Source organism: Solanum pennellii, chromosome 2 (genome assembly GCF_001406875.1).
Source record: "Solanum pennellii chromosome 2, SPENNV200".
Lineage (NCBI taxonomy): Eukaryota > Viridiplantae > Streptophyta > Magnoliopsida > Solanales > Solanaceae > Solanum > Solanum pennellii.
Window position 1 is genome coordinate 46,529,191 of NC_028638.1, and position 26,902 is coordinate 46,556,092.

Here is a 26,902-nt window from a genome sequence, read left to right on the forward strand (position 1 = left end):
AGAGAAAATGATAATTCACAATTGTTGTTCACTTTAAAGTAACAACTAACGGTTTAACAATAAAAGATACGCACATTAATTTGTAGTTCACACTTCAAAATAACAATATAAAATGATAAAATCATAAAGTAAAAAGTAGAAATACCAAATTGTGTCTCAAACTTGAATTAGATCGAATTTTGTTTAGTTAGATTTTAGGTCTTTAGAGTTTATTATTTTATTATTTAGATTTTTGCTATATAATTTTAGGCTCTAGATATAAAAATTGAAATGCGCCAAGTAAAGTTTAAAATAATTTATATAATAAATAAGTCTAAAAATAAAAATGCGATGAACATGGATCGAACACGTGACCTTCAGATCTTCAGTCTGACGCTCTCCCAACTGAGCTATCCCCGCATACGTTAAATAGTTGTATAGTTTTATAGTAAACTATAAATATAATTATAACAGAAGCGAAAATAACCGGTGTTACACCTATCCTATTTCACGATACCATTGAACATTTCAAAAACAGGTTTCTAAGAGGTATAAAGTTGAAAAAGAGTAACAAGAGAAAGACTGCTTCAATGCATCCTAAGGGATAAATTTGTGAGCTTTGTTGGATTACGTATAAATCGATAATATCTGATACATTGAATCATCGAGCGGCGTAAGTATACTCTTTCCTTTTATCTATCTACATTTTTTTTTCAAACAAGAGCATTTAATATGGAATAAGAAGTATATGAAAGTCAAATTCTCCTATTAATACAATGATTTGACGATCTAAACGTGAACATTAAGTCAAATCATATGATATGAGCACGGAACTTTATCCTTAACTCAAGATCATATTGTCTAAGCAGATTATTTAATTGTAAATAAATATAGTTTAATTTAATTACTTTTGAATGAATTTAGGAGAAAGTTAGGGAAACAGAGAGAAAGAAATAAACTTTGATTTGTATAAATGTTTATTACGGAAGAAAACTTATCACACAAGCCCATATCATGCCTAAATTAAAAATAAAAAATTGCACCAGCCGGGAATCGAACCCGGGTCTGTACCGTGGCAGGGTACTATTCTACCACTAGACCACTGGTGCTTCATGTGTACCTACCCCATAAAATTTTTTAATATTAGTCTATCAACAATAACATTGTAATAAACAACAATACAATGAGTTTCATATATATACACATTATCAACATATCTTGTGTAAAATGAAAAAGATTAATAACAAATTCCATAGTAAAAACAAAACCAGAAAAAGAGAACAAACTCTTCTACTACAACTAGTATCAAGGTACAAAAAAAAGAAATGAATACATGTATATCTCATAAGTCATAACCAAATCCTTTTTCCTACTCCATCATATAAATTTGTACATGAAGCAGCATTGCCAAATGCAAATTCAATCAAAGCTAGCCCCTGGAAGGTAACATAAGTTAAATCAGAGTGATGGACATAAACCAACCAAATGTTAAAACTCATCTACCATCCACCAGTGAATTTGTCCAAGAAATTGACATGGAAGAAGACAAACCTTCTCTAATTTCATCAAATGTTGGATGTGAACCATGGCTTAAACTCAACGAAAAATTGGACAACATGGTATTAGATCTCAAAGTCTCTAGAAGGTAAGCATCCATGTCCTCAGTTTCATATTCATCAATATCATTATTCCTGTCAAAGAATTTCACCACTTGTCTCATGCTTGGCCTAGCTTTGGCGTCTAGGCTCGCGCATATCATGCCTAATTGCAACACCCTTAAAGCTTCCTCTTCATTGAAATCTTGATTAGTCCTTAATCGACTATCAAAGGCGTTAATCAATTCGCCTCGGCTCATTAGTTCCCACAGCCAATCCACTAAAGGCGGCTTGCCTTCCTCCTCTATAGGCCTCCTTCCACACATCACCTCCATAATTAATACTCCATATCCAAACACATCGGTTTGTGTGGAGGCACGGCCAGTCTTGGCAAACTCTGGCGCCAAGTATCCCACCGTGCCAACAACTCGAGTCGTGCTAGCCACTTGACTATGTTCATGCATTCTAGCTAGACCAAAATCACCTAGCCTTGCATTCATATCCCTGTCAAGTAAAACATTGCTAGCCTTAATGTCCCTATGCAACACTTTTGCCTCCCATCCCTCGTGCAAGTATAGCACCCCTGATGCCACGTCTTTCAAAATCCTAATTCTGTCTTCAAAACTCAGCATGTTTCTCTCATTAGATTCAAACAGTCTTTTATCCAAGCTCCCATTTTCCATATAATCATAAACCACAAACATACTGCCTCTATCTTTCTTGCACCACCCTCTTAATGACACCAAATTTCTTTGCTTTAGCCTACCAAGACTCGAAATCTCAGCCAAGAATTGCCTTGCCCCTTCACTGTTTTGGTGAGAAATGCGCTTTACTGCAACCTCCGAACCCCCAGCCAAAACCCCTTTATAAACCTTCCCATTACCTCCAATTCCAATCACATTTTCATCAGCAAAACCCTTTGTTGCAGCATCAATTTCTTGATAAGTAATCCTATGTGGCCAATATTCCAATTCCCAATCTTCCATATCCTCTCTTTCCTTTTTCATTCTCCTATTTCTCTTAATCAAAAACCATGAAGCTACAGCAATGACCACAACAAGAAACAAGAGTGACACTGTCATACCTGCAATGAATCCCTTCGATCGATAAACTGGATCCTCAGGAAGCTCAAATGAAGGCAGACCTTGTGTGATCAAACCATCACCTATCGAAAAATTCGAGTTACTAAAGCTCCAAGCTAAAATCTTGTGACTTTGAGCAAGCTCTCCAGTGGCTGCTGTAAACCCCACATACATCTCTTCCTCAAAAACCTGGGAAAGATTTAGGTGAAAATCCAACAAAGGCTGCTTAGGCCTTTTCATACCAACTGGTGCCATAGTTACACTAATGTTGAAATCAACATAATCAATCCAAACTTGATAATTTCTTCCATTATTCAACTTCAAAGTCTCTAAAGACTCCTCATTTAGGCTACCATCACTATTATACTTAATTTTCTCATCAGGCCAATATCCTGCTTCATGAGCAAACTCAGATGCAAGAGAATTAACATCAATTCCAACATGATTCTCATTTATATCATTAAATTCTTGATTCTTGAAAACATCAAACTCAACCCCAAACACATGATTATCAGGATTCCCATTATTAGTAAAATTCAAGAAACCTAAATTCTGTGCAGAAGTAGTACCATCAATACCTGTGTGTGGCACAAACAAGAAAACTATACCATGTCCTGGTAGCCTGTCTCTGTAAGGAGCCATTGCAAAAATGAAAGATGTTGAAAAGGGAAGAACTTTAGATGAATTGGCTTCTTTTGTAACAATCTTTGAAGGGTACAGAGCTCTACCAATTGAAAAAGTTGTGTCATTTGAAAGAGTAAGAATTCTTGATTCAATTGTAACATTCCCAAATATTGACACATCTGATTGTTTGAAGCCATTGAAGACAAAATCAGTTTCTGCAACTGATTGATTACAAGAAAATAGGGCTAATAACAGATAAGAAAGAAGAATTTTTGGATAAAATTGGTTCATTCTAACAAAGAAGCACAGCTAATTCACATGGAGAAAGAATTATGGGAAGCAGAGAAAATGGTAATATCATTCTATTCAGTAGTCACCAAGTATATTTGACAAAACATACTTGGTCAAAAAAAGAAATTCCCCCAATTTGGGAAATATTACTAAGAAGGGTAATTAAGTTATTATTATTATCGATAACTCGAAATCACAATCTTAAAATTGAAAACCAAAAAGAATATTTTTGCAAATCTCCTTAATCTGTTGGTAAAAGTCAAAGGAATGACTAAACAACAAGATTTAGGCTGCAAATGTGAAGATGAAGAGGAAAACTGATGGCTGCTGCCCAGCTTGCAGAAAAGTCTTAAAAGACAGAAAGTTTGACTCTTGATATGCTTGTGGGAAAAGGTAAAAGTATAATAAATCAAAGAAATAATGTCTTTTTTGTCATAATCAATTTGATTTTTAAAAATATTAGTCAAAATTTATAATAATCTAGATATTTATAAAAGGAAATTGAATCAAACGTGTATATGTTATTTCTGAAATTGGAAAAGGAAAAATAGAGGTGGAGATTATATATTTTAGGACAAAATATGTAATTACACCTATTTCATTATCATATTTATTATTATTATTTATATTTTAAAAATATTATGTATCTTACTAATTAAGAGTTTTATGTTATATATTGAGATAAATTTTCTTAGATTAAGTATTTTTGCTATCAGATATATTAAAATAAGATGAGAGACGAATGAGATTCGTATGTATTTTAGAGATATATGAATCAGACTAGATATATGTATATATACGTATTTGAGATACATGCAAGAGTGTCCAGCGAGATGAGAGAAAGATGAGTGAGATTTGTTATGTTTCTTAGATATATGAATTCACTTAGATAAAATATATTTATAATAAATTTGACTTATGTATTAGGGGTGTCAAATGGGCGAGTTGGATTGAAATTATAAATATTAAAATGATTTGAAATAGAAATCGGGTTGGGTCTTGACCCGCTCAAATATATTTTGGCTCAAATGGGCTAAAAAATGGGTTAGGTCTTGATCCGGTCAATTTGACCCCACTAATCTCAATAATTTTAAAAGTGATATTTAATTTGCAAATTTCGGCTTGAGATTTTTTTTAAAAAAGTAACAAATTGATACATAAATCCTAAAGAGATGTAGACATAATACATAAATATGACCCTTAACTTACGTCAAGACAACTATGACCTTTAACTTTGGGTGTGCATAAGTAAACACTTAAACTTGTATAAAATTGAGTAAATGAACACATTCGTCCTACGTGGCACTCTACATGACAATTTCGTATCTTATTTGGAATCCTATGTGTATTATGTCATGTAGGATGCTTGTGTCTACTTGTCAATTTTATAATTGTTTAAGTTCTACTTGTGCACATTCAAAATTGGAGGACATAGTTGTTAGTTGATGCCAAGTTAAGGGTCATGTTTATGTATTATGCATTTAATATAGGAGCATAACTTAGTAAAAAAATTTAAAACTGAATTAAATTGGATATTGATTGAACTCAATTGAGAATTCCTAAAATGGGTTAGGTCTGAATGAGTTAACATTGAACCTATTCAAATTATCTCAAGCCCAAGTCTTAAAATTTTGGACAAATTAAACGTGTTATCTATGTTTGAGTTCATTTTTGACACATCTATCATGTATCCTCTTATACATAAATCTGAATGTGTTTAAATACATAAAAATAAAATGAAACACGTAATTTATAAATTAAAATATATTTAAATAATTAATTCATAAAAAGTAGCGGATCTATGTAAAATAAATTACTCATTTTATCCTATAAATTTGAGACATTTAAAATTCAACGCTTAGACTTATTTAATTTTCTTTGTCGGCATCATAATTGTATATTTAGGATTATAATATCTAATGGGAAAATAGCTAACAATTATTGTTGAGGCTCAATAATTTTAGGGCTAAACATTATAGTCAACTTGCTATAAATTATTCCAAGCTGTCGTACACATCTTTAGAATTTATCAATTCCAATATTTCACAATTCTCAGGTCCGTATATTAATTTTTTATAAATTCAATCATTTTTTATCTTAAAGCTTGACTAATTAATATTTACATCACATATAATTTATGAAAATTTTCATATTCAAAATTTAAAATCGAAATCTTTAGTTAAAAAAAGAATAGTGTCATTCATTACGCTATCGATTAGTATAAATACCGGATATAGATAAATTTTGTCCGACCTCGATTGATGACAATTTGGGCAGGTAAAGATAGTTAATGACATGTTGAATTTTGTTTAGCCATAGACACATAGATTATCAAGCAAGAAATGAATGAAGAAGAAAAAAAAATGCATGAGACGGTGATTAATGTAAAATATATTTAGGGCAAATATTTGGCATTTTGCTTCTCCGTACGTAATAGTACATTTAAATATTTTATATATTATAGTAATAAATAAATGGCTAATAAGATAAGCTTTGGAAAATAGTCGACATTTTACAATTATTATAAGCTTTTCGGTCAAACTAATATTAAGAAAAAGAAACTACAAAAAGGAAGTGATGAATGCTATTGGAATTTATAGCCTTTAGCATTTCATAGTCAAACGTCGAGGTACTTACTACGCATACGAGTTTGAATAAATTTTATTTAAATAATATATTTATATTAATAAATTATTTTATATAAAACAAATATAAAATTTAGATATAATTGTTATAATTTGAAATTTTTATTATAAAATTTAAAAATAATCAAATTAAAATTTTAATTTCGTCTCTATTAATAACTTATTACGACTTCTTTTTAGTGCTAATACTTTATAGTATACAATGGAGAGGTCCAATATAATTAAATGTGACATAGACTATCCACCAACCAATTTTACTAATTTTTATTTTCTTGAGACCATATTATTTCTGGGAACTATAAAATAAAGAAAAAAAATTATGATTTATTTTTGTGTCCTTGCTACTAATTGGTTGAGTGTTTACAATTTTTATTGAACAAATTACATGAATCTTTACAAAAATTGGAACACTTTGTCATTAGAACACGAACAATAGTTATAGTTTTTCTTAATCATATTATCAAAGACATCCTTATTTCAATTGAATATTTTAAATATTGGTTTTTTCATTTTATATTATTCCACACTTTAAATAGTCAATTCTAAATATACATACAATGATGTTGGAGAATCAGATTACAATACTTATAAAAAAAATATGTATCTATCAAATTCATAACATAAGACACTCAAATTATCACTTAATAATTTAGTAGCTAATAGTGTTGATAGAGGTGACAATGAAACAACGACAATGGTGATGATAATAACCGTAGATATCATTTAATATAATAATGAAGATAGTTTATCGACTTACAATAGTGGTTGACAATAGTGATGGTTATGATGATAATTGTAGTTGATAATAATGATCTACTGGTGATTGACAACAATAATGCTGATTGTATCGATAGAAATGGTTATAAATGATAGCTGACAATTATAGCTAAATTATTACACTTTATATGATAATTAAAATCTACTTGGATAAGTTCCGCAGGTAAGATGCTACCATATGTAGGAATAATAGGTTACACTAATTATAACGTCTTGTATAGAACTTATCACTCATCAATATATAGATCTTAGTTATTATTTAATAGGACTAATTTTATTTTTGGCTCATAATTTATAGAATAATTTCTTTTACTTGAAAAATAAGACAAAATTATTTCAAATTGGACAAAATAAAGTGAAATAGCCCATAATTAAATGTGATTGTATTTAATTAACCATATAAATGAATATAAAATAAGGTAATTGCAAAAAAAAAAATATATATATATTAGGACAAATTTAATTGTTTATTTATGATATACTATTTATTTGATGACATAAATCATCACATTCACAAAACATTGTGGAACCGAAAAATGCTTTCGAAGACATGCTCACACATGTGACAAATAAATCAACAAAATAATGATTTTGTCGCTTGGCTACAGTATAATGAATATGTAATATTCTGAGATATTTCTTTTAAGTAAATATAATACTCTTTATATATGTATATAGCTATTGTTTAAGGTAGAATAATTTCAAGAAATTCTAAACACGTTTAATTGATCGCAGTGGGATGAAAATATAAAATTTATACGTATAATTTTAGTGTGCGTTAGTTGTTACTCCCTTTATTTCTATTTACTTGTTCATATTTTTATTTTTTTAATTGTCCCTATTTAGTTGTTCGTTTTAACAAATTAAGTAAGGACAATTTCTTCTTAAAAATTTTAAAATTTTAATTTTATTTTTTTAAAATTATAATTAATAAATATAAATGATAATTTTAATATGCTAGTCATTATTGTTCGTGTCTAAAATAGACAAGTAAATAATAACAGAATCAGTATTAACAAACTAAAATGTCCCCTAATTACGTTGGTGTAGCCCACATAGACAACGCTACCTTAAATCATCTCTTTTGTTTGTAAGAAACATAATTTTGTCTAATTCCTTAAATAGATTAATTTGTCAGTGCATCCTTTGCTAATTTTATTGTTTGAATAGGAAATTTCGCAGGTATATCCTAGGTTAAATTGGAAAATTAATCTCCTAAATTGTTGATTAGACTCTTGAGCTGTGTGATCTAAGATTTGATTGTCCCACAAAACCCTAGAAGTTAGTGCTGGTTTTTTTCCCATCCCTACAAATCTCAAATTTAGCGACATTTATTTATCCATCTTTTGGTGTATTTTACAATTTTTGTGCCAATTTTGATTGGTTATGTTAAAACTGTGTTTTCTTGAAAGTAACTGCTGGGTTTTTGTGCTTCGAGATAAGTATTTTGTTTGAGAAAAGAAGAGGTTAACTAGTTGCTGTGGGAAAAAAACTCAAAAACTCTCATGTTGCATTCTCACATTGTAGGACACTGCTGCAGTGATTTTGGTGAAGTGGGGTGTCATTATTCGATCGAAATATAGTAAATTGAGGATTGGTTTTGATTCCTGAGATCATTTGGTGAATTGGGTCTCATTTTTCTTGGTGATTTTACTGTATTTTGTGCCAAAAAAGATAAATTTAGTCTAAAGATCCAGACTTTATTAGAAGATTTAACAGTTGGATGTGGATCAGAAGGGAGAGGCGATGAGAGTTGAAGGGCTGAGAGGACAACAATGACTTCAGCGTCATTGGGTCTTCGTTCTTCAGGGAGTTATGGATCATTGCAACAACAGCAATTCCAGAACGGTGGCTCTCCTTTCCAGGCGTCACCCCTTGTTCCACCACGAAAGCCCCCAAAAATGTTCAAGGAGAAAGAAGGATTATTTCTTTGGATCTGCAAATTTGCACCTAGAAAGAAGATTGGGATGATGCTATTATGTGTTGTGTCGGCTGCAGTGTTTTTGTGGGTCTTGTATGTTGGCAAAGGTTTGATCTCTAATCTTGGCCCGTTGCTAAGCATATATCTGAATTAGTCCTATTGTTGGATGTTGTCTCTCCAATCAGCATATTGTAGCACTATCACTTTAGATAGATGGTACAGAATTCTGTCTTGACTTTAATGCTGACTGGAATCTGAGCTGCAGGTGTTCATGCATACTTGGAGATATTAATGTGGCACGTTTTGGTTATAAGTAATAATATGACATTGGCAATTCCATGTACTGTCTATTGTACTCGTAAGGCCATAATTTCTGTGTGATTTTAAAAAATGATTACTGTCTCTATACAGTTGATGTTATAGTGTTTATCATATCAACAACCGGAAACTTTGCACGTGATGACATTTTGATAGTATGCTTTTTCTTAGGTCTTTACTTGATTAGGAGATGTCCTGGTTATGTTTAGTTTACACTCGATTCTCTTCCATTGTCCAATCTTGTTCTTCTGTCTCATGGCTAAAGGAATGGTGTTTGATCTGGCAGTTCCATATCCATATCTAGGAACTAGCACATACATGAGATGCCCTCCCTTAGTCTTTATTTTTGCCTCTCATGAGCTGAGCAATTTCAACTTGGTAACAGGTGAAGATACACAGGAACTTATCATGTCCATGAATAGTGGGGTGTTTCCTCCAGATACTGGACAGATTAGGCATATCAATTTGATAGAGAAAAATGATGTTGGGAAAATTGCATCAATTGAATCTCCTCCACCTCCACCTCCACCTCTTGCATATTTTAAAGGATATACTCTTCCTCCTGGGAATCCATGTGAAGGCTTCACACTGCCACCGCCCCCAGCAGATAAGAAGAGGACTGGACCAAGACGTAAGTTTGTTCATGACATGGTACTCTTAAAATGTTTTTTCATTTGATGTATTGTTTGAGTGGAGATATATAAAATTTTCAAAAGTTCTTAAACCAATTATTTTCATGCTTTCGGTACTTTCAGCATGTCCAGTATGCTATCTTCCTGTGGAACAAGCTATTGCATTAATGCCAGATGCACCATCCTTTTCTCCCGGAGTTAGCAGTTTGACTTACATCCATGAGGAAAATTTGAGTAGATCTGAGTTTGGAGGTTCAGAATTTGGTGGGTATCCTTCACTGATGCAGAGGAATGATTCATATGATATAAGAGAGTCCATGAGTGTGCACTGCGGGTATGCCTTTTTCTGTTTCCACTTTGGCAATTTATTTAGACAATATAGTCCAGGTGTGTGTACTGGGTTATCTCTAAATATTTTTCCTTTTGTTTGTACTTTGGCAATTCTATTAACACAAGAGGCAGCTATGATATTTTATCTGTTCGAAAATATTGTAAATGTTTCAGTCATGGGTTTTTTACTTTTTAAAAACGGTTGCGATTTGTAACTTTACATTTTAGATGTTAAATGATGTTTTACATTATGGCATAGTTCGCCACACTCCTGAGTTTGTGTTTTGCTCTATTCTTCTGCACATCCTTGTGACAGATTTGTCAGGGGAGTCAGGCCAGGGCATCAGACAGGTTTTGACATTGATGATTCTAACCTTCTTGCGATGGAATCTTGTCGAGGTGTTGTCGTGGCATCGGCAATATTTGGTATTGATCTTTCTATTCTTGTAAAGTCACATTGAGTCGTTGAACCTGCTGACTGTTGTTGTAGCAATAACAATTCCATTTGTGACCAGGTGCTTTTGATTTGATTCGGCAACCACAAAATATAAGTGAATATGCTAAAGGGAATGTCTGCTTCTACATGTTTGTGGATGAGGAAACAGAAAGCTTCCTGAGAAATTCGAGTGAACTGGATAGTAGCATGAGAATTGGTTTATGGAGAATCGCTGTTGTTCATAATCTGCCTTATGATGATCCACGACGAAATGGAAAGGTAACCACCGCCTAGTTGTACATTGCCAATATTGAATAATATTGAATTTTGCAGACATTATCAGTAGAAACAATGACTATTTATGAGGGTTCTTACTACTTTTCATGCTTATGTATATGAGAGAGCATTGATGCTTTCAAAGTACTTTTGTAAAGTTGATGCAAGAGTAAAACATGAATAACTTAAAGGGATACTTGGTGGTTTCTGCATTTTCTTTTTTCATTAATTCTACTTTTTAAATATAAGAATTTCCAGATCTATATAGTTGTTTTATGAATCCTTATTCCCCAGAAGTTGCTTTTCTAGCAATATAAGTTAACCGAAAAGTCTATTCATTTCCATTAAATGTTTTGAAGAAAATGAATGCAACGAGAGAAGATTTTATGGGAATGTCTTAAATTGATCAAAATCTCAACGAATGGCAGTCTCTGTATAACTGCAGCTGAGGTTTAGCAACCAGAACTGCATATTCATAATTGACAAGAAGCCTATTGATTTTTTCACGAATTATGAAAAAATTTACATGAAAAGTGAACTTGTTTGCTATTTATAGTTTGGATCCTTGCTCAAACTCGGGTCTGATTGGGACTTGAAAATATTTTACTTGTACAGTCAAACCCAACTAGCTTGGAATTGAGGTGTAGTAGTAGTAGTTGTTGTGTAACTTGAAGTCTAAAAGTGGAACAAACCATTATCACTATTCTAAGAGGGAATTCTTGAAAGAAGCTGCTGGATTTTAAAAAAAATTATGATAGTGTCAGGGCCAACTTGCACACACCTTGAATATTCCACCCGAGTATTGCTACCTCCTACCAGTTCATTAAATTCTCTCTTTTTAAAAAAAATCAGAAGGCTGAGAGCTACCATAAGTGCATTACTTTTGGTTGTTTTCTTAATAAGCTAGTTTGAAAAATGCTCCAAGATTTGGTGAAATTTTCTTGTTTGATGCACAACCATCTTACATTTTTTTCCTTAGGAGTTAGTTACATCTTTGAGATGCGAGTAATCTTTTGGCTTTAGCTGTCACTTTACATGAATAGTTTTTTTCCACACAAAGAGACTAGACAATAATTTCTGGATGGTTTCCTTTAGCAATTTGATTTCATGGAACGGTCTCCTATCATTATTTGAACTAGCAGTAAATTTTGCCCCGTATACAGCCAGATTTGTGGCCATGTTAATGAATGAAATACAGTTGCCTGATTTAAAAAAATAGTAAGTTTTGCCCAGTATTTGTATTCTCTTATTTGCTTCCTGGAATTTTCAAACTCAAAGAATAGGGAAAGAAACGCTTTTCAGTGAATTAATCTATTATGCCCTAATCCTAAAATTAGCTAGATTTGCTATATGAATTCCTTATATCCACTCCCCCCCCCCTAAAGAGAAGTCTGTATTCTTAGCTTTTTTACCACTGGTGGTGCCATTAGAAATATTATTACTTCTTATGGAAGTCTAGCAGGAACTGGATAATTTCCCGAAAAAACGGAGTTGCTGTAGAGATTTATTTACATTTCATGATTCCCATAAGTTTGTTATAACAGATCTTTTTTTTATGGGAAACTTCTCTTCCCTATTACATATGTTTCGTGACTTCATTTAGGAAGATTTGTGCTTTTCTAATTGGATTAGGATTTAGGGTGACACACATATACTGCTTTTTCTTTTATGTTTTGCTTTCCTTCTTGTTATCAAGTTTCTATTTTTGTTAGCCTTCTGGTCCACTTGGTATTTGTGTGTATGCTGCTGACACTATTAAGTATTACCTGAGTGATTTGAGAAAACTGCTTACCAGTTGATAGCTGAATTGTTGCATGATTAGGCGAGTGCTTCTCATTTATTAAGGAGCATTCTAGATAGATTTTGTATAAGTGACAATTTGTTGCCGTTGCAGGTCCCAAAGCTTTTGCTGCACAGGCTTTTCCCAAATGCCCGTTATTCTCTATGGGTTGATGCAAAACTTGAGCTTGTTGTGGATCCATATCAAATACTTGAAAGGTATATCTAAAGCTCAACCCACATTTTCACACACACACATATATATATAAGAAAATCTCAAGCTTAGCCACCGTGATCTCCAATGGTTAAATTTCATGTCCTGACGAAAGACACCAGTTTTTTTCTTGAGAACTATAGAATTAGGGTCCGTCGAGGTGGCTTTCTAAGAGGTACAACCGTACAAGTTATGCTTCCTGCGAATTTGTTACTTAACATGGATTTGCATAATGATCCCCAACCTAAGTTAAAGTATAGCTTACAGGCATTTTGGTTCTGGGTGGCTCTCATTCATAGTATCTTGCACATCTTTAATCAACCAGGCAGTATAGGAGACAATAGTTGTTTGCTAAGTGTACATCATGGGACATTGCCGTAAATTCAGCTACCTCTTCGAATTGACTTACTGTGACATGTCACATATGCTTAGTATGAGATATGTTCATGATTTTGGCGTGATAGTCCAAATTCCAAAATATTTTGCAACTTTTCTACAAGGCTTTTTATATGTTTGACACCTTACAGAGATAGATAAGTCATACTGCTCACTGCTACCTGACTTAAGTGTAAAACTAAGCATGTGAGAGCCCCGATTAGGCTTTGTTATCAGAGGGAAGTATCTTGCTTTGAAGGTCAATGTGCTTCTGGTAAATGGTTATTGAATTCTGCAATTATCGAATCCGAGCTTTCTGATTCATATCTCCCTCTGTGTTCAGCACAACTTGCTTAGTTGAATTTTCTCATTTCTATGTCAGATTCTTGTGGAGAAAAAATGCAAGCTTTGCAATATCAAGACACTACAGGCGCTTTGATGTGTTTGTAGAAGCAGATGCTAATAAGGCTGCTTCTAAGTTTGACAATGCTTCCATCGATTTCCAGGTTGACTTCTATAGAAAGGAAGGTCTAACTCCATATACCAGAGCTAAACTTCCTATCTCAAGTGGTTAGTGTGTGATACTTGTGTATCTCATCTTTCTTTACTTCTTATGAATAATTCCTCTCCCGTTGATCCCTCCTTAAAATTAGCCATTTTTTGTTTGATAGGCCACTGAGCATACTTATTATGTTTGCAGATGTTCCTGAGGGGTGTGTAATTATAAAAGAGCATATTCCGATCTCCGATCTCTTTACTTGTCTCTGGTTTAATGAAGTGGACCGCTTTACTCCAAGAGACCAAATTAGCTTTGCCATTGTGAGAGACAAGATCAGGGAAAAGACAAATTGGACTTTGAATATGTTCTTAGACTGTGAACGGCGAAACTTTGTGATTCAGGTGAGCTTTCTTTCTTTACCTTTTGGATTGAGTTGATTTGTAGTCTCGTTAATAGAATCTGAAAACAAAAGACCAGAATTCATAAAAACAGTTGCAAAAGGTTAACGTGAGTGCCTGATTAGTAGTACTGCTATATATATCTATGGAGATTATGCAGTTGGTATTGCTTATCCACATATCTGTTAAAGTTTTTCTCTCTCTCTCTGGAATGATGTCTCACTTCCTGTGTGCTTTAGTAGGAAACCGTGGCAATGCTTATTTCAGACATTCCATTATATGATAGATTGACTAACTGATTGAAATATGATAAGATTAAATACCTGCCATATTTTCTACTATCTGCAGGGTTATCATAGAGACGTTCTTGAGCGCTGGCCTCCCCCACCTGCATCTGGTGCTATTGCGGTTGTTCATCCTCCAGCACCTGTAATTGATGAAACTCTGCAGAATGTTGTTACTAGTCCAGTCAAAAAGATACCCGCGAAGCGTGGGAGAGAAAGGAAATCCAGACGTCATAGAAAAGTTACTCCGGGTTAGTTAAGATGGTAACTTGTTATAATAGTATTTATATTTAGGCAAATTCTTATTCCTTCCTTCCCTGAAGTCAAGGACACTGATTATGGGGTTAGGAAGGAACTGTGCAAGATGAGGTTTATAGCTCTTGTTTACGAGAAAAGGCGGTATTAAAATTTTCCATCGATTCTTTTAGTAGGTGACCAATTTATTATTTTTTGTTGTATATAATTGAGACTCTAAAAATGTTATCAAATATACAGCCCACTATATATTTACTGAACATAAATTCAAGCTTCCTTGTACTTTTTGCCCTTACAGCTGTGAAAGAAGAAATTCACTTTTATGGTGACTTGAGTCTTAATTTTGTTATTGATAAGTAGTGCATTGCAAGTAATACATTTGTTGTGCCTAAAAGCTAGTGATTTATGTTCTCATGGGACTTTCATGGTTAAATCATTTGATTTGACGTAAATATCAAGTGTTTTCAATATCATATAAAGGTGACAAAGGTAAGGAGCACAACAGAGGATATTTTCGCGATATATTTTTTTATTTATTATAACTATGATAAATCTGTTATGCATTAAAAGTAAATTTTTTTTATATATATATAAATGTATTATAAGGAATAAAATATGTTTGATACTCTGTAAGGGGTTGTTTTTGATAGATGTATTAGCAAAATTAATGCATGCATTAACTCTTTGTATTAGTAGTATTTTATTTTGTGCACTTTTTCATGTTAGGTATTAATTATTAATGATTTGCATTAGTTATACACTCTACTATGTACTAGAGAGTGTATCACTAACACAATTACCCTTCAAAACCTCTTGTATATCTTTTTTTATCATAATTATGGAGGATATTTTTTTATAATACATGTTATTTTAATACACAAACCAAATAATGCATAAGAAATAATTTATGCATAACTAATACAAGCATAACTAATACAAACATTACTAATTATTTAACATTTTTCTTATACACTTTATCAAATGATTCCTAAGTGTATTAAAGTGTGTGTAAATGTATTATTAATGAATAAAGTTTGTACAATCATATACATTGTTATTTGTAACATGTATTAAAATGTACTATAAGTGTCCAGTTAAAGAAAAATTGTTATTGCTATCAATGATAAATATTAGTACTAGTATTTAGTAGTTGAATAGTGAATACACTGTTATTTAAAAGTGAGCTAGAAAACAAACTATAAATTCTTTTTCTTTGATTTGAAAAATAATATAAAATTGATTTTAAATTCTCATTAATCAAATATAAATTTTCAAATAAAATCGATTATTTCCTCAATTTCAATTTATGTGGCAATGTACATTTTTTGAGAAACAAGCAATTTAGGTCTAGCTGAAAATTTACACTTGAAATTTTCAATTTTTTTAAAAAAGAATTTATATATTTGTAAATTATATAAAAGTTATTATAAATCACAATAATCAATAATCTAAAATACATAAAAGATTTATGAAAATTTTTTCAATCAAAACAACTCCATGACGGAATTGATTTGTTAAATTCCAAATAACCATATGGACAGATAAAGCAAGCAAAGGATAAATTTGTTTCAGAATTTGAGAAAAATTAAAAGAGCTGTAAAATAAAGTTAAATGACAAATAATACATTGTATAGTAAGTATATATAATTATTGAATATACCCTCTTATATATATAATTATTGAATTTATTTAGTTACTTTCTTTAGCAGATAACAAAAATACAATTCTTCACTCACAATATTGTTGAAAAGTTTAAGTTTTGAATTTGTATTTCAAAGTGTTTGATGTCTAATATGATAACAACATGAAATGATGAAAGTGAGTTTTGACATATCATTTAATAACAATGAAATGATTATAGGTTTAAGTTTTGGATTTATTTATTGAGTTTAGACGTCTAATATATGAAAGGTTTAAGTTTTGGATTTACATTTCAAATTACAGCGTCTAAACAATGTATGTTTATCAGATAAACAATATTACTTTTTGAATTAAGACATTTCAATATTAGTTCTAATCAGTGTTTTAAAAGGCAGAGGTGTGAGGCGATTCGTTTTATACAGTACTATGGGACGAGGCGTAAGTCCCATGATCTATGGGGGCGTGGTATCGTGTATATTAAATTTTATAGCTTTATTACTAATAAATAAAAATAAACTTTTCAATGATTTTACAAATAAATTTTTATAAATAACCTATATTATAATATGATTTTTATTTGAGATAAGTATTAATAATCAATAATGAAGAAAAAAAGTATTATAATTACTATTTGAAAAATATCATCACACCAATAATAAAAAATATGATTTATATCAAAAAAGGTTCAAAACAAATAAATTAAAAACGTTCGGCCCTACGTTTTTACGCCTAGGATTTATGTTTTATGCCCACTACTCACGTTTTTATGCTCAAAATTTATGCCTCAAATTTTAAAACGTATGTCTCATGGATCTATATTTAATTCACTCCCCCAAGTATTTTTAATATATGCCCCACTCCAAGACTCACTCCAAAAACGATTTTAAAAATACTGATGCTAGCTGAATTTTTACATATAATTTAATAATTTGTAAAATATGTTAGAGAACATTATCATTAATCCGCCTCACTCTTAAAACCTAGACTAGATTTTCATCAACTCCTAATAGTCATCACTTCCTTAATATCCTATTGCAATGACAAATGTTTTTTTTTTTTGAAAAAAAAAAATTGATCGACTACAAAGGATTTTGAATAAGGGACTTGTCAAGCATCATTTATCCAAATATTAAGATTAAAAGTAGCAAAGTTAATAATTTTTTAATCATATTGATCGAAACATAAACAACAAAATATATCTTTTTCACAATCAAAGTAGTGTCATCTACTACGAATAATTTTGAATAAGGGACTTGCCAAGACATCATTTATCCAGTTATTTGAGCGACATTCGTTATTTCATTGAACTCTAAGAGATGTGTTTTTAAATTTTAATTAACTTATTATGTACAAAACTAATTATATAAAACGTATAATATTTAGATTTTGTATCGCAATTGATGAATAAAATTTTTGTACCAATTTTTGAAATTACAAATATAGAGAATGAAACAATTACGTATTTTTTCTGAAGACTTAAGTGAAGAATAACTACAGTAAAATGAAGAATTAATAACAAAATACATAAACACTTAGAATCAAATCTTTTTGGTTTTAAGATTAAAAAATATTCCAATTTCACATTCGGGTAAAATATTCTTGACAATTTATAGTAGGGTTGTACCCACTCGAAAACACTTGCATCAAATGTTGGGAAGTAGATTATTGACGTGGTACAACACTGCGCCAAGCTCGGCCAATTTACCTAGTACTCATATAATTTGTTCCACCTTTTATACCGCATAAATTATACATAGATTCTCTTATAAGTTAGCTAAATAATAGTTATTTAGGATTACAAAAAAACGTAATCAAACGCTGTAAAAAAATAATAGATGAATAACTTTTACACAACATTTAAAAACCTACCAATCAAACATTGTATCACAATCAATACATGAAAAACTTTTTTTTTCTGTTTCCAAACCAAACATGCTACATGAATAACCATGTTATTCAAGTATTAGCTTTGGACTTATCGAGCTACCAAATTGTTTTCAAAAACATATATTATGAGGAAAAGTATTTCAAAAACATGCATCAATCATGTTTTAATAGTTGTAATGTACTTTGTGAGCATTGCAATAACATCAGGAGATACTTGGGAGGCTGCTTTCTTCAAATGTTGAATCTTTTGCTCTGTTTCTATCTCAAGCCTCTTTTCAGTTGAGTCTGAACTTCCACTGGTCTGTGTATGAATTCAATGAACAAATAAGATATTTAATTGATCAAACGTCAACATGAATATTCTAAGAGTTTAAAAACTAATTTGTAAGGAGAAACACAAAATTTGTTTGTCTGTTTTATCTTAATAAAAAATTTAAGAAAATAAAAAGAGAAATTAAAAACCTCAGATAGTTTCTGCTTGTATTCAGCTTCGAGATGGGAGCGATAATTTGTCACTTCCATCTCAGCCTCTTCTTTTGCTTGCCTCAATCTTGTCGTTTTAACTGAAAAGTATCAAAACACGTAAAAATCCTTACAAAGAAAAAACAACTCAATTTAAAAAAATTTACCATTTCTTGCAGCATAAACAATTTGTTGGGCTTCCTGTTCAGCAGTTAGTAGCATTTGAATGCCTCCTTGCCCTCTCATTGAATCCATCGCAAACTTCTGAGCCTCAATATGAAAATAACGGTCGAGTCAAAATTTTGTTCACTATAAATATATATATATCTAAAAATTAATTTTAACTAGGTACAAAATGGTGTAATCGTCAATTCAAAGGGTTCACATTAAACTCTTACGCCTTTTTTGTGGAAAAAAAAATCTTGAACACAAATAGGTAGATAAAAAATTGAACCTGAAAACGACGATCAAGAAGAATAAACTCCGTCATAATCCACATCTAATCAGACTATTTGATTGGAAGGGCAACAAAAGAGTATATATATATGAAAGATTTGTAAAAAGACTGCTACGGAAAAGATAGAATATACATCGATCTTATTCTATTGCTATTTATGTTATATATTTCAACAAAGGAATTTATTTATCGAACAAATAAAATATGTACCTGAAAATGATTGTATTAAAGCTTGAACCTGTAGATAGTTTCTTTTATGAACAAAGGAAGTTTGGATTTGGATATTAAAGGGAATAAGGACTGTTTGAATGAAAAAGCATGGATCTGATTTTAATAGAATAAATTATAGGGTTCCTATTTATCGTCCTTTGTCCTGGTAAATAGGATTCTTGTTGCAACATATGAAACAACTTGGTCAACAAACAAAATGTAATAAGCCACTTTGGCCTATTCGTTGTGAAAAATAAATAAAAAAAAGTAGTTTTTGTTTTCAAAATTAGAAAATGGCATTACAAAATAGGAGTTGTAATTGATCGTGAAATAAAATTGGATCATTTTTGAATTTGTATGAGTAAATTTAGAGTAGAACTTTTTTTCTTTATATATTATGGTCAAGCTAACCAGTGTTTTTAAAAACGTTTTTGGAGCGAGTCTCAAGGTGAGTTTTGGAGCGGGGTGTACCAAAAACGCTCTGGGGCGTAAATTAAAAACGTAGATCTATAATGCATAAGTCCTAAAATTTGAGGGGTAAGCCATAAACATAAAAACGTAGATTCTGGGCGTAAAAACGTACGCCCGGACGTTTTTAATGTATATTTTTGATTTTTTTTGGCTTTAAATCATATTTTTATAATTGATGTAATGATATTTCTCAAATAATAATGATAATCTTTTTTCTTCATTATTGAATATTAACAATTTATTTCACATAAAAATCATAATTTATTGAAAAGTTTACTTTTGCTCATTTTATTAGTAATAAAACTATAAAATTGAAATATACATGAGACTTACGCTCCGTGTCTCGAAGCTTACGCCTCGCCCCATACGGTATAAAACGTCTTGCCTCACGCTTCCGCCTTTTAAAACACTGTGGCCAACTATAGTTTCCAGAGTTAAACTCCAAAGAAAAAGTGAAAAATTTTAATGGCCAAATGTGTTGGGTATTTTTTTAAAAATTGAGATATTTGATCAAATTATTCTATATCTTTCATACTGAATAATAAATATTTTGATTCTATTATTTTTATCCTACCAATCAAATAATTCGGACCCTGAGGATAAAGTTTAAGCGGGTCTGAATCGGGTTAATTTTTACCGAGTAAACTCCATCTTCAACCTCACTCTTAAACCCTAGATTTTCATCACTGCAAAACCCTTCTTCCTCGTCAGCTCAAAGCTCAGCCAAACAATGGCAAATCGGCGATGCCTTCAAACCCTAACCCGTCATTTATCATACCTTCTCTCTCCAAACCCATCTCTTTGTTCCCCCCAAACCGTAACCCCACCACTGCTCAATTCCATCAACACACTAACTTCGTCTCCCAAATGCCCCCAAGTTACCACTCAAATTTCATCTTTCCACCGGCATTTCTCTTCGAATCGACCAAGCAATAGCGACGAGGAGGAAGAGGATGAAAGTGAAGATGAAACAGATTATGATGATGACGATGATGATGACGTTGAGGGCTTCAAATCGAATAGTGATCCCGGTAGAGAGTACACTCCGGAGGAGAAAGAGTACGAGGCGGCAGAAATTGGATATAAGGTGATCGGCCCACTTCAGAAATCGGACCGGGTTTTCAAACCATATGAACCCGTTTATGCTGTTATTCAGGTTCTCATTTCCTATCATTTTGCTATTTCATATATAGCTCAATCCTAAATTAGTTGGGTTTGGGATAAACGAATCATCAATATCCATTAAGCTGTTTTCTTACTGATAGGCATTTCTAAATGACACTGATCTCACATCAGCCAGCCTAAAAGGCATGGCGAAGTATTTTAGGGGAGGAAAATGTAGTGAAATAGACAATGGAGATGATATACATGTTGGGATAAAATGAAGTAGCTTTACTTTGTTGTTGAAGTTTTTGTAGCTGTATGAGGATTGAAGAGGTTTCTGTGTGATGTAGATTGGTTCCCACCAGTTTAAAGTGAGCAATGGCGATTCCATTTTTGTGGAGAAACTGAAGTTCTGTGAAGTCAATGACAAGGTGAGTTTGGTTTTCACTTTCTGAATGTTGTGTAGAAAGTTGATGCCTTTTCGGTATAAACATTTTTAACTGAGGCAGATCTTGGATTTTAAGTCAGTGGATGCATAGTACAACTATAGCTGTAGTTCAAATGGAGGATCCCTCTTCTTCATACTGTATCAATACTTACCTCTAAATATTCCTTGCAAAAATTAGAAGGTTGGGGGTTGATGCTGTCAAAGGTCTCTGAAATTTTTATCCTGTTCATTTAAGATCTCTTATTTGTTAAAGTAAGGGAGGGTGATGCTAATTATAAGCATTAATTTGTAGCTTTATTGGCCTCATCCTGGTGTTATGTTAAATGATTCAGAACTGGTGAAGCGTAAAATACTTATTTTCTTACCGAACCTTCGGTAAAAGTCTGATAAACAGTATGACCTCTTATCGCAAAGTCTTCTTTTCAGAAGTTTTATACTTACTATAATCCCCATGATTTATGTATAATTTTTATTTATTAAAGAAACCTTTTTTTTATAGAAGCAATGCAACTTTCTTCCTTGTCCAAAAAAAGAAAAGAGAAGAAGCTATGCAGTTCTTTAGTTAGTTTTAAAAAAACCTGCAACTTAGAAGAAAAATCTTGAAAACCATGCAAATAGTCCCTGTTGTTGACTTATTCTTTAAATCTTCACCTTTCTTTTAAAGGTGAAATATAAATGCACGTTACAGTTTTCCATATAGCTCTATTATACTGATTACAAAGTCTGGTAACCTTTTCCGTGATTCTGAAGACTTGTTCATGTCCTGTTATGTGCCATGCCAGAAGTTCAGTATACCATATCAGTTAATCAGATTCTTTAGAAGAAGAGTCTACAAGATGTGATATGTAGGTTTAATGACATTGGGAGGGTTCATGAGACTATTTGTTCCGATGGAGAAGAATTAAGAAGATATGTATTATCTAAAAAGGGTAATGTACATTTTTGTTCTACAGTAAAAAGAAAAGAAAAAGGAGACTTGCATTCTGTTGTTGAAAATAAACATCTTTTGAGATGTGCTTGCTTAGAAGTCTTGGTTTCCCTTTGAAACTACTAATTGTTTTTTCAAATCATAAGAATTTGTGGTTGCCCTTTGAAACTGACTCTTTTGATATGGTTCCATACTAAAACCCTTTTTTTTGGCTTTCCTGTTCTGTTAGAAATAACTGCTAACATATTCATTCTTTACAAGCAATCTTATGTCTCAGTTTTAACAAGAATATGTGAGAAACCTTATCACCAATAAGTATAGTATGATTCGTGTTTTCATGAGAGAATATTAGTTGTAGTACAATCTGAAGCAAAGGTCTAATGTTCAGAAATGATGCAAGACCAAATGGGGTATCAATGTTGACCCATCTTGTGTTTTCTGCCATAGTCACTGGGAAACCAAGAGGTCATTTGTTTGTTGACTATGCTGAACTGCTGAAACTAGAGAGTTATGGAACATATCTGGCTTCACAGTTGAAGCTATTTAGCACACACATGGGATCATCACTTATAGTGAACTATTTAGAATGGAAAAGGATACTCACAAGCAGCTGATATTTTTAAATTGATGTATGCTAAAACTGTTTATTGTATCTGGATAGTGAAAAAATCAGGTAGTAGTATTTTAGAAGAAAGCAAGAGCCTTGGGAAAGCATTGCTAGGGAGATAGCCTGCACACTCAACAACAGGGGAACTGTTAAAATTGGAGTGCACTGCAGTATTTCCTTTTATAGTTTATTTATCTAGGTGTTGAGTGGGTATGTGTAGTGTTTCTGTGTCTGCTTAAGGGACTACAAGATACCCTCCCTAGGAGGTAAGTTCCAAATCCTTGAGTAAAGACATACTTTGTATTTGTTTGTTAGGCTGTTCTGGACAACTTAATGAATTAAGATTTAGATGTGGTTTTGCAAATATTTACTTTGGTAAGTAATAAAGAAGTTAAATTACCAAAAGGATATAAGCTACATAATGTAGGATCTATGACCTGTGCTTGACCCTGATGAAGCTTGCTCTCTGGTTTTCCTCATCTACCTCTTTAGTTTGTGCCTTCTGTGCCTGACTGCTTTCTACTCGTGAGAAAATGCTTGTACATTGGAATCTCTGTTGTGTGAAAATCTTTATCATAACAAGAACTCTGTTGACTGAATACATAATTTATCCTGCCATTGTTTTATTTTCAGTTGATTCTAAACAAGGTTCTGCTGCTGGGCTCAAAGACACAGACAATCATTGGCAGGCCTATATTGCCTGATGCAGCTGTTCATGCTGTTGTTGAGGAGCATGTAAGATAGTTGTGTTATGACCCTTGCCTTTTTTTGCAGCCACTTTGCATATTGATTTGTGGATTTTTTGATCCTCTCTGACTAGTATACTGTCATTCTCATCTGCATAACCTTTGGTTGTCAGAGTTACCCAGTACTTTGAGAATAGGAGGTAGCAGGTACCCAATAAAATAGTTGAAGTGTGCGTAAACTGGTGCGGTCACCACTGTCATTGAAAAAAGATATACTCTCATTCTTGTAAAGTTTGGTTGGATATAGAAATTCCTCAAAGCACTCTTTGATGCAGATTTTCAGGCTCTGAGCTCGGCTGTTTAACTTAGTTTCGTTAAGATAAAATAAGTATATGCACAGCTTTATCTCAATTAAGATATAGATTAAGAAATTTAATCTGTCCCTGTCTTGGTCCAGGCATTAGATGCTAAAGTACTGATATTCAAGAAGAAGAGACGAAAGAATTATCGACGAACACGAGGGCATCGACAGGTTAGTCATCTATTTATCGTTAAGAAGGTCAAAGAAATATGTTTATTAATTTAACTTGTCATCCTCTGTTCTTTCTTATCTATTAGGAATTAACAAAGTTGAGGATTACGGATATTCAAGGAGTTGAAAAGCCTGAAGTGGTACCAATTCTCAAGACAGAGAAGAAAGATGCTAAGAAGGTAGCAGTAGCAGCTTAAAAATGGTGAGATGGTTAAAGAAAGCTGCTTGAGTAGGGGATTTTTGTCACATACAGCAGACACAGTCGGCATTTTCCATTCTCGTTTTCTCTTATAAATTTTGTGTTAGAACTCAGATGCCACATGAGGTCAGATGGAAGGGAATGAATTTGTTGTAGGCTTTAACATAGTCAAATCTTGAGGATGTGTATTTGGTTATGAGAGCATATAGCTCATCAAAGCTAAAGAAAATAATATTTCTTGCAAAGGCGTATTTCAAGAGCAGTGTAAACTTTTTCTCATCTATGTTCTGGTATGTCCTTTCCTTGTGTTACTGTCGGACAGTAAATACCTACTGCACCGAATATTTACACTAAACCATGTTTTCTTTGGTTTCTGCCTTGTATCAGGTTACACTGAATCTTTGGTTTTTGCATTGACTTGTATAAAACATTAGCATTGTTTCGTTCCAGTTTTATTGGATGTTCCATTAGCATTGTGACCTTGATTGAGCTAAACCTGTAAAGCTATTCTGGTAACAGAAATCAGAACAGGTCTAAATATTTTCATATAATAGTTGCCTTACACTCTACAGACATGAAGTATCAATCATATTGCTTTTGATCTTTTAAGTTGTAGATAATATTGACATACACATGTGGCATTATTGATATCTGCTAGAACCAAGTTGGATAAACAGAGATTCAAACAGTTCTACAGAGTGTCCCAATTGTTGATAAGAGAAGAATTTTGGTGTATGCAAAACCTAGCTTGCAGTTATATCTTCTTAGTTGACTCCAAAACAATATTGAAGATTAGGATGAATTCTCTCTATCTCTTCACTTTATGTCACCTCTATGATATAGTAGTTCTTTTGCTCCACTTATAAACTTTGCCCTACCATTTCTTTAAAAGCATCTTACTTTATACCATGCAATTTCTTTTTTCATTTTCTTTGTTTCGATTGTTATATTCAACTTTCAATTAGCCTAAGGTATTATCTACCAAAACTTAGACGACTGAGATTTTCTGTGCTACCTGGCTAAACAAGTTCATTAAACATCCCTTTCTAATCTTTGTAATCATATTTCCTCTTTACAAACTCAAAACTCTTATATATAATCTCTCTTTGCTCTTCATTAAGTTGTGTTCTTTTAGAGCTAATGATTAAGCTTTTGGGTTTTAGCTTCCCCATAAATACAAAAGTGCTTGAAGTGGACCTTGATTTATTTATTTACATTTTTTGTTTTTTTGAAAAAATAAGACAAGAATAAGTGGATATCATTAGAGCTAGGTATTATTGATGAACAAATTAAAGCTAGGAAAGGAATAATAAGACCTCTCAGTGCTCCAATTTGTATTTTTTATTTTTTTTTAAAAAAGAACTAATAATGGAATCCTTTGTGTCAATATAAAATAGTCCCTCCCACTAATGACGACTCTTTTAGCCTCCCACTCCACTTACAAAATTTTATTTTCATTCACATGTGTAACCATATTCTACAGAAATACATAATTAATATCTTAGTTGGTATGACTATAATTTGATAGTAAACATTTTTCCCAGTCAAATCTTACGTTATACGAATTTGAATTAGTCCAGATGATCACATATTAAATTGGTTACTTACTAGTCAATTGAAGAAGAAATTACTTTGTGGCTATGACGTTTATCCTTTTCTATTCAATAATATCTATATGGTGTAAAAAAGATTTTGAAGAAAATGAAATAATTAAAATTTCTAAGTGGGCAATAAATAACATACTAGTATTATATAACTTTGTTTCCACTTAACTTTTTATGTATTCTTTCCAACTCAAGATTTGTATTTTAGAGTTGTGGGTATAACTGTATTTGAAGTTGACAGAATATTGTAAAAGAAGCAAAAATCCTAAAAAATTGACCAGTTGATCAACACCAAAAACTAAAACACATTGTGCTTCTTTTTTCTGAATTAAGAAATGATTTTTCTTCTTTTTAAATTCTACAACATGACTTCCCACAAATAATTATGTTAATATGATCAAAGTGTTCATGGTCCACCATCTTTTCCTCCTTCCAATTAACCTCTAACGTCAGTCGTAAGGTGTGATCGAGTGGTTAATGAGATATCGTAGGATGTGATCGAGTGGTTAATGAGATATCACGTTCAAAAGCAAAACGTTAGGAGAACAGTAGTAGTAGTCTTATAAAAGATTTGTTTGGGGACACAAAATCAATTACTTTTGGAGTTTGGTTTGATTTGCCGTTGATTGTTGAATGGATTTTTTTTTTTTTTTTGGTGATTAGATTATCTGCCATTATAATTCAAATTAATCTGATGGATTAAAAAAACTGTTATTATAACGAAATTTGTGACCACTTTCACTTATTATAACACACCACATTTCTTGATTTGGATGACATCCATTCTTAAATACAAAAAGAAGTGTTTGATTAGTTCAAAGCGCACACACCGACTAATATAAACATGCAATAGTTTATTCAGAAATTTCGTTAAGGATGTTCAAGATTTGATATATACGTACAAATAATAATTTTTAAATCTTATACTTCATAATTTTTTGATGAAAGAAATCCAG

At 32.0% G+C, this 26,902-nt stretch overlaps 4 protein-coding genes and 2 non-coding genes across 9 annotated transcripts; 2 read left to right on the plus strand and 4 right to left on the minus strand.

The window, feature by feature from the left end:
• Nucleotides 1–326: 326 nt before the first annotated feature.
• TRNAF-GAA lies at nucleotides 327–399 on the minus strand. The gene has a single exon. It is a non-coding gene; the product is annotated as a tRNA-Phe (tRNA).
• Nucleotides 400–1,017: 618 nt separating this feature from the next.
• Nucleotides 1,018–1,088, minus strand: TRNAG-GCC. Its single transcript has one exon. It is a non-coding gene; the product is annotated as a tRNA-Gly (tRNA).
• Nucleotides 1,089–1,250: 162 nt separating this feature from the next.
• LOC107009306 (L-type lectin-domain containing receptor kinase VII.1) lies at nucleotides 1,251–3,945 on the minus strand. Its single transcript, XM_015208615.2, has 2 exons — nucleotides 1,531–3,945; nucleotides 1,251–1,415 (listed from the first exon to the last, which is right to left on the minus strand). Exons 1-2 carry the CDS (start codon nucleotides 3,569–3,571, stop codon nucleotides 1,399–1,401), a joined length of 2,058 nt encoding a protein of 685 aa, XP_015064101.1. The 5' UTR covers nucleotides 3,572–3,945; the 3' UTR covers nucleotides 1,251–1,398.
• Nucleotides 3,946–8,100: 4,155 nt separating this feature from the next.
• Nucleotides 8,101–15,005, plus strand: LOC107008690. Its single transcript, XM_015207825.2, has 9 exons — nucleotides 8,101–9,021; nucleotides 9,618–9,863; nucleotides 9,988–10,198; nucleotides 10,511–10,620; nucleotides 10,710–10,909; nucleotides 12,801–12,904; nucleotides 13,657–13,844; nucleotides 13,975–14,174; nucleotides 14,520–15,005. The coding sequence occupies exons 1-9, from the start codon at nucleotides 8,769–8,771 to the stop codon at nucleotides 14,709–14,711; spliced, it is 1,704 nt and encodes a 567-aa protein (XP_015063311.1). The 5' UTR covers nucleotides 8,101–8,768; the 3' UTR covers nucleotides 14,712–15,005.
• A 3,154-nt stretch (nucleotides 15,006–18,159) lies between these two features.
• LOC107010803 (V-type proton ATPase subunit G 1-like) lies at nucleotides 18,160–19,643 on the minus strand. Of its 4 annotated transcripts, XM_027915070.1 has the most exons (5): nucleotides 19,368–19,642; nucleotides 19,099–19,154; nucleotides 18,868–18,964; nucleotides 18,701–18,801; nucleotides 18,160–18,539 (listed from the first exon to the last, which is right to left on the minus strand). In XM_027915070.1, the coding sequence occupies exons 3-5, from the start codon at nucleotides 18,953–18,955 to the stop codon at nucleotides 18,396–18,398; spliced, it is 333 nt and encodes a 110-aa protein (XP_027770871.1). In that variant the 5' UTR covers nucleotides 18,956–18,964; nucleotides 19,099–19,154; nucleotides 19,368–19,642; the 3' UTR covers nucleotides 18,160–18,395. The 4 variants fall into 4 exon arrangements, with proteins under 4 accessions (XP_027770871.1, XP_027770872.1, XP_027770870.1 ...); XM_027915071.1 differs by lacking the exon at nucleotides 19,099–19,154 and having other exon boundaries at nucleotides 18,868–18,961; nucleotides 19,368–19,643; XM_027915069.1 differs by lacking the exon at nucleotides 19,099–19,154 and having other exon boundaries at nucleotides 18,868–18,970; nucleotides 19,368–19,641.
• Nucleotides 19,644–20,434: 791 nt separating this feature from the next.
• LOC107008838 (50S ribosomal protein L21, mitochondrial) lies at nucleotides 20,435–24,817 on the plus strand. Its single transcript, XM_015208031.2, has 5 exons — nucleotides 20,435–20,994; nucleotides 21,293–21,373; nucleotides 23,559–23,660; nucleotides 24,069–24,143; nucleotides 24,230–24,817. Exons 1-5 carry the CDS (start codon nucleotides 20,569–20,571, stop codon nucleotides 24,338–24,340), a joined length of 795 nt encoding a protein of 264 aa, XP_015063517.1. The 5' UTR covers nucleotides 20,435–20,568; the 3' UTR covers nucleotides 24,341–24,817.
• Nucleotides 24,818–26,902: the final 2,085 nt, after the last annotated feature.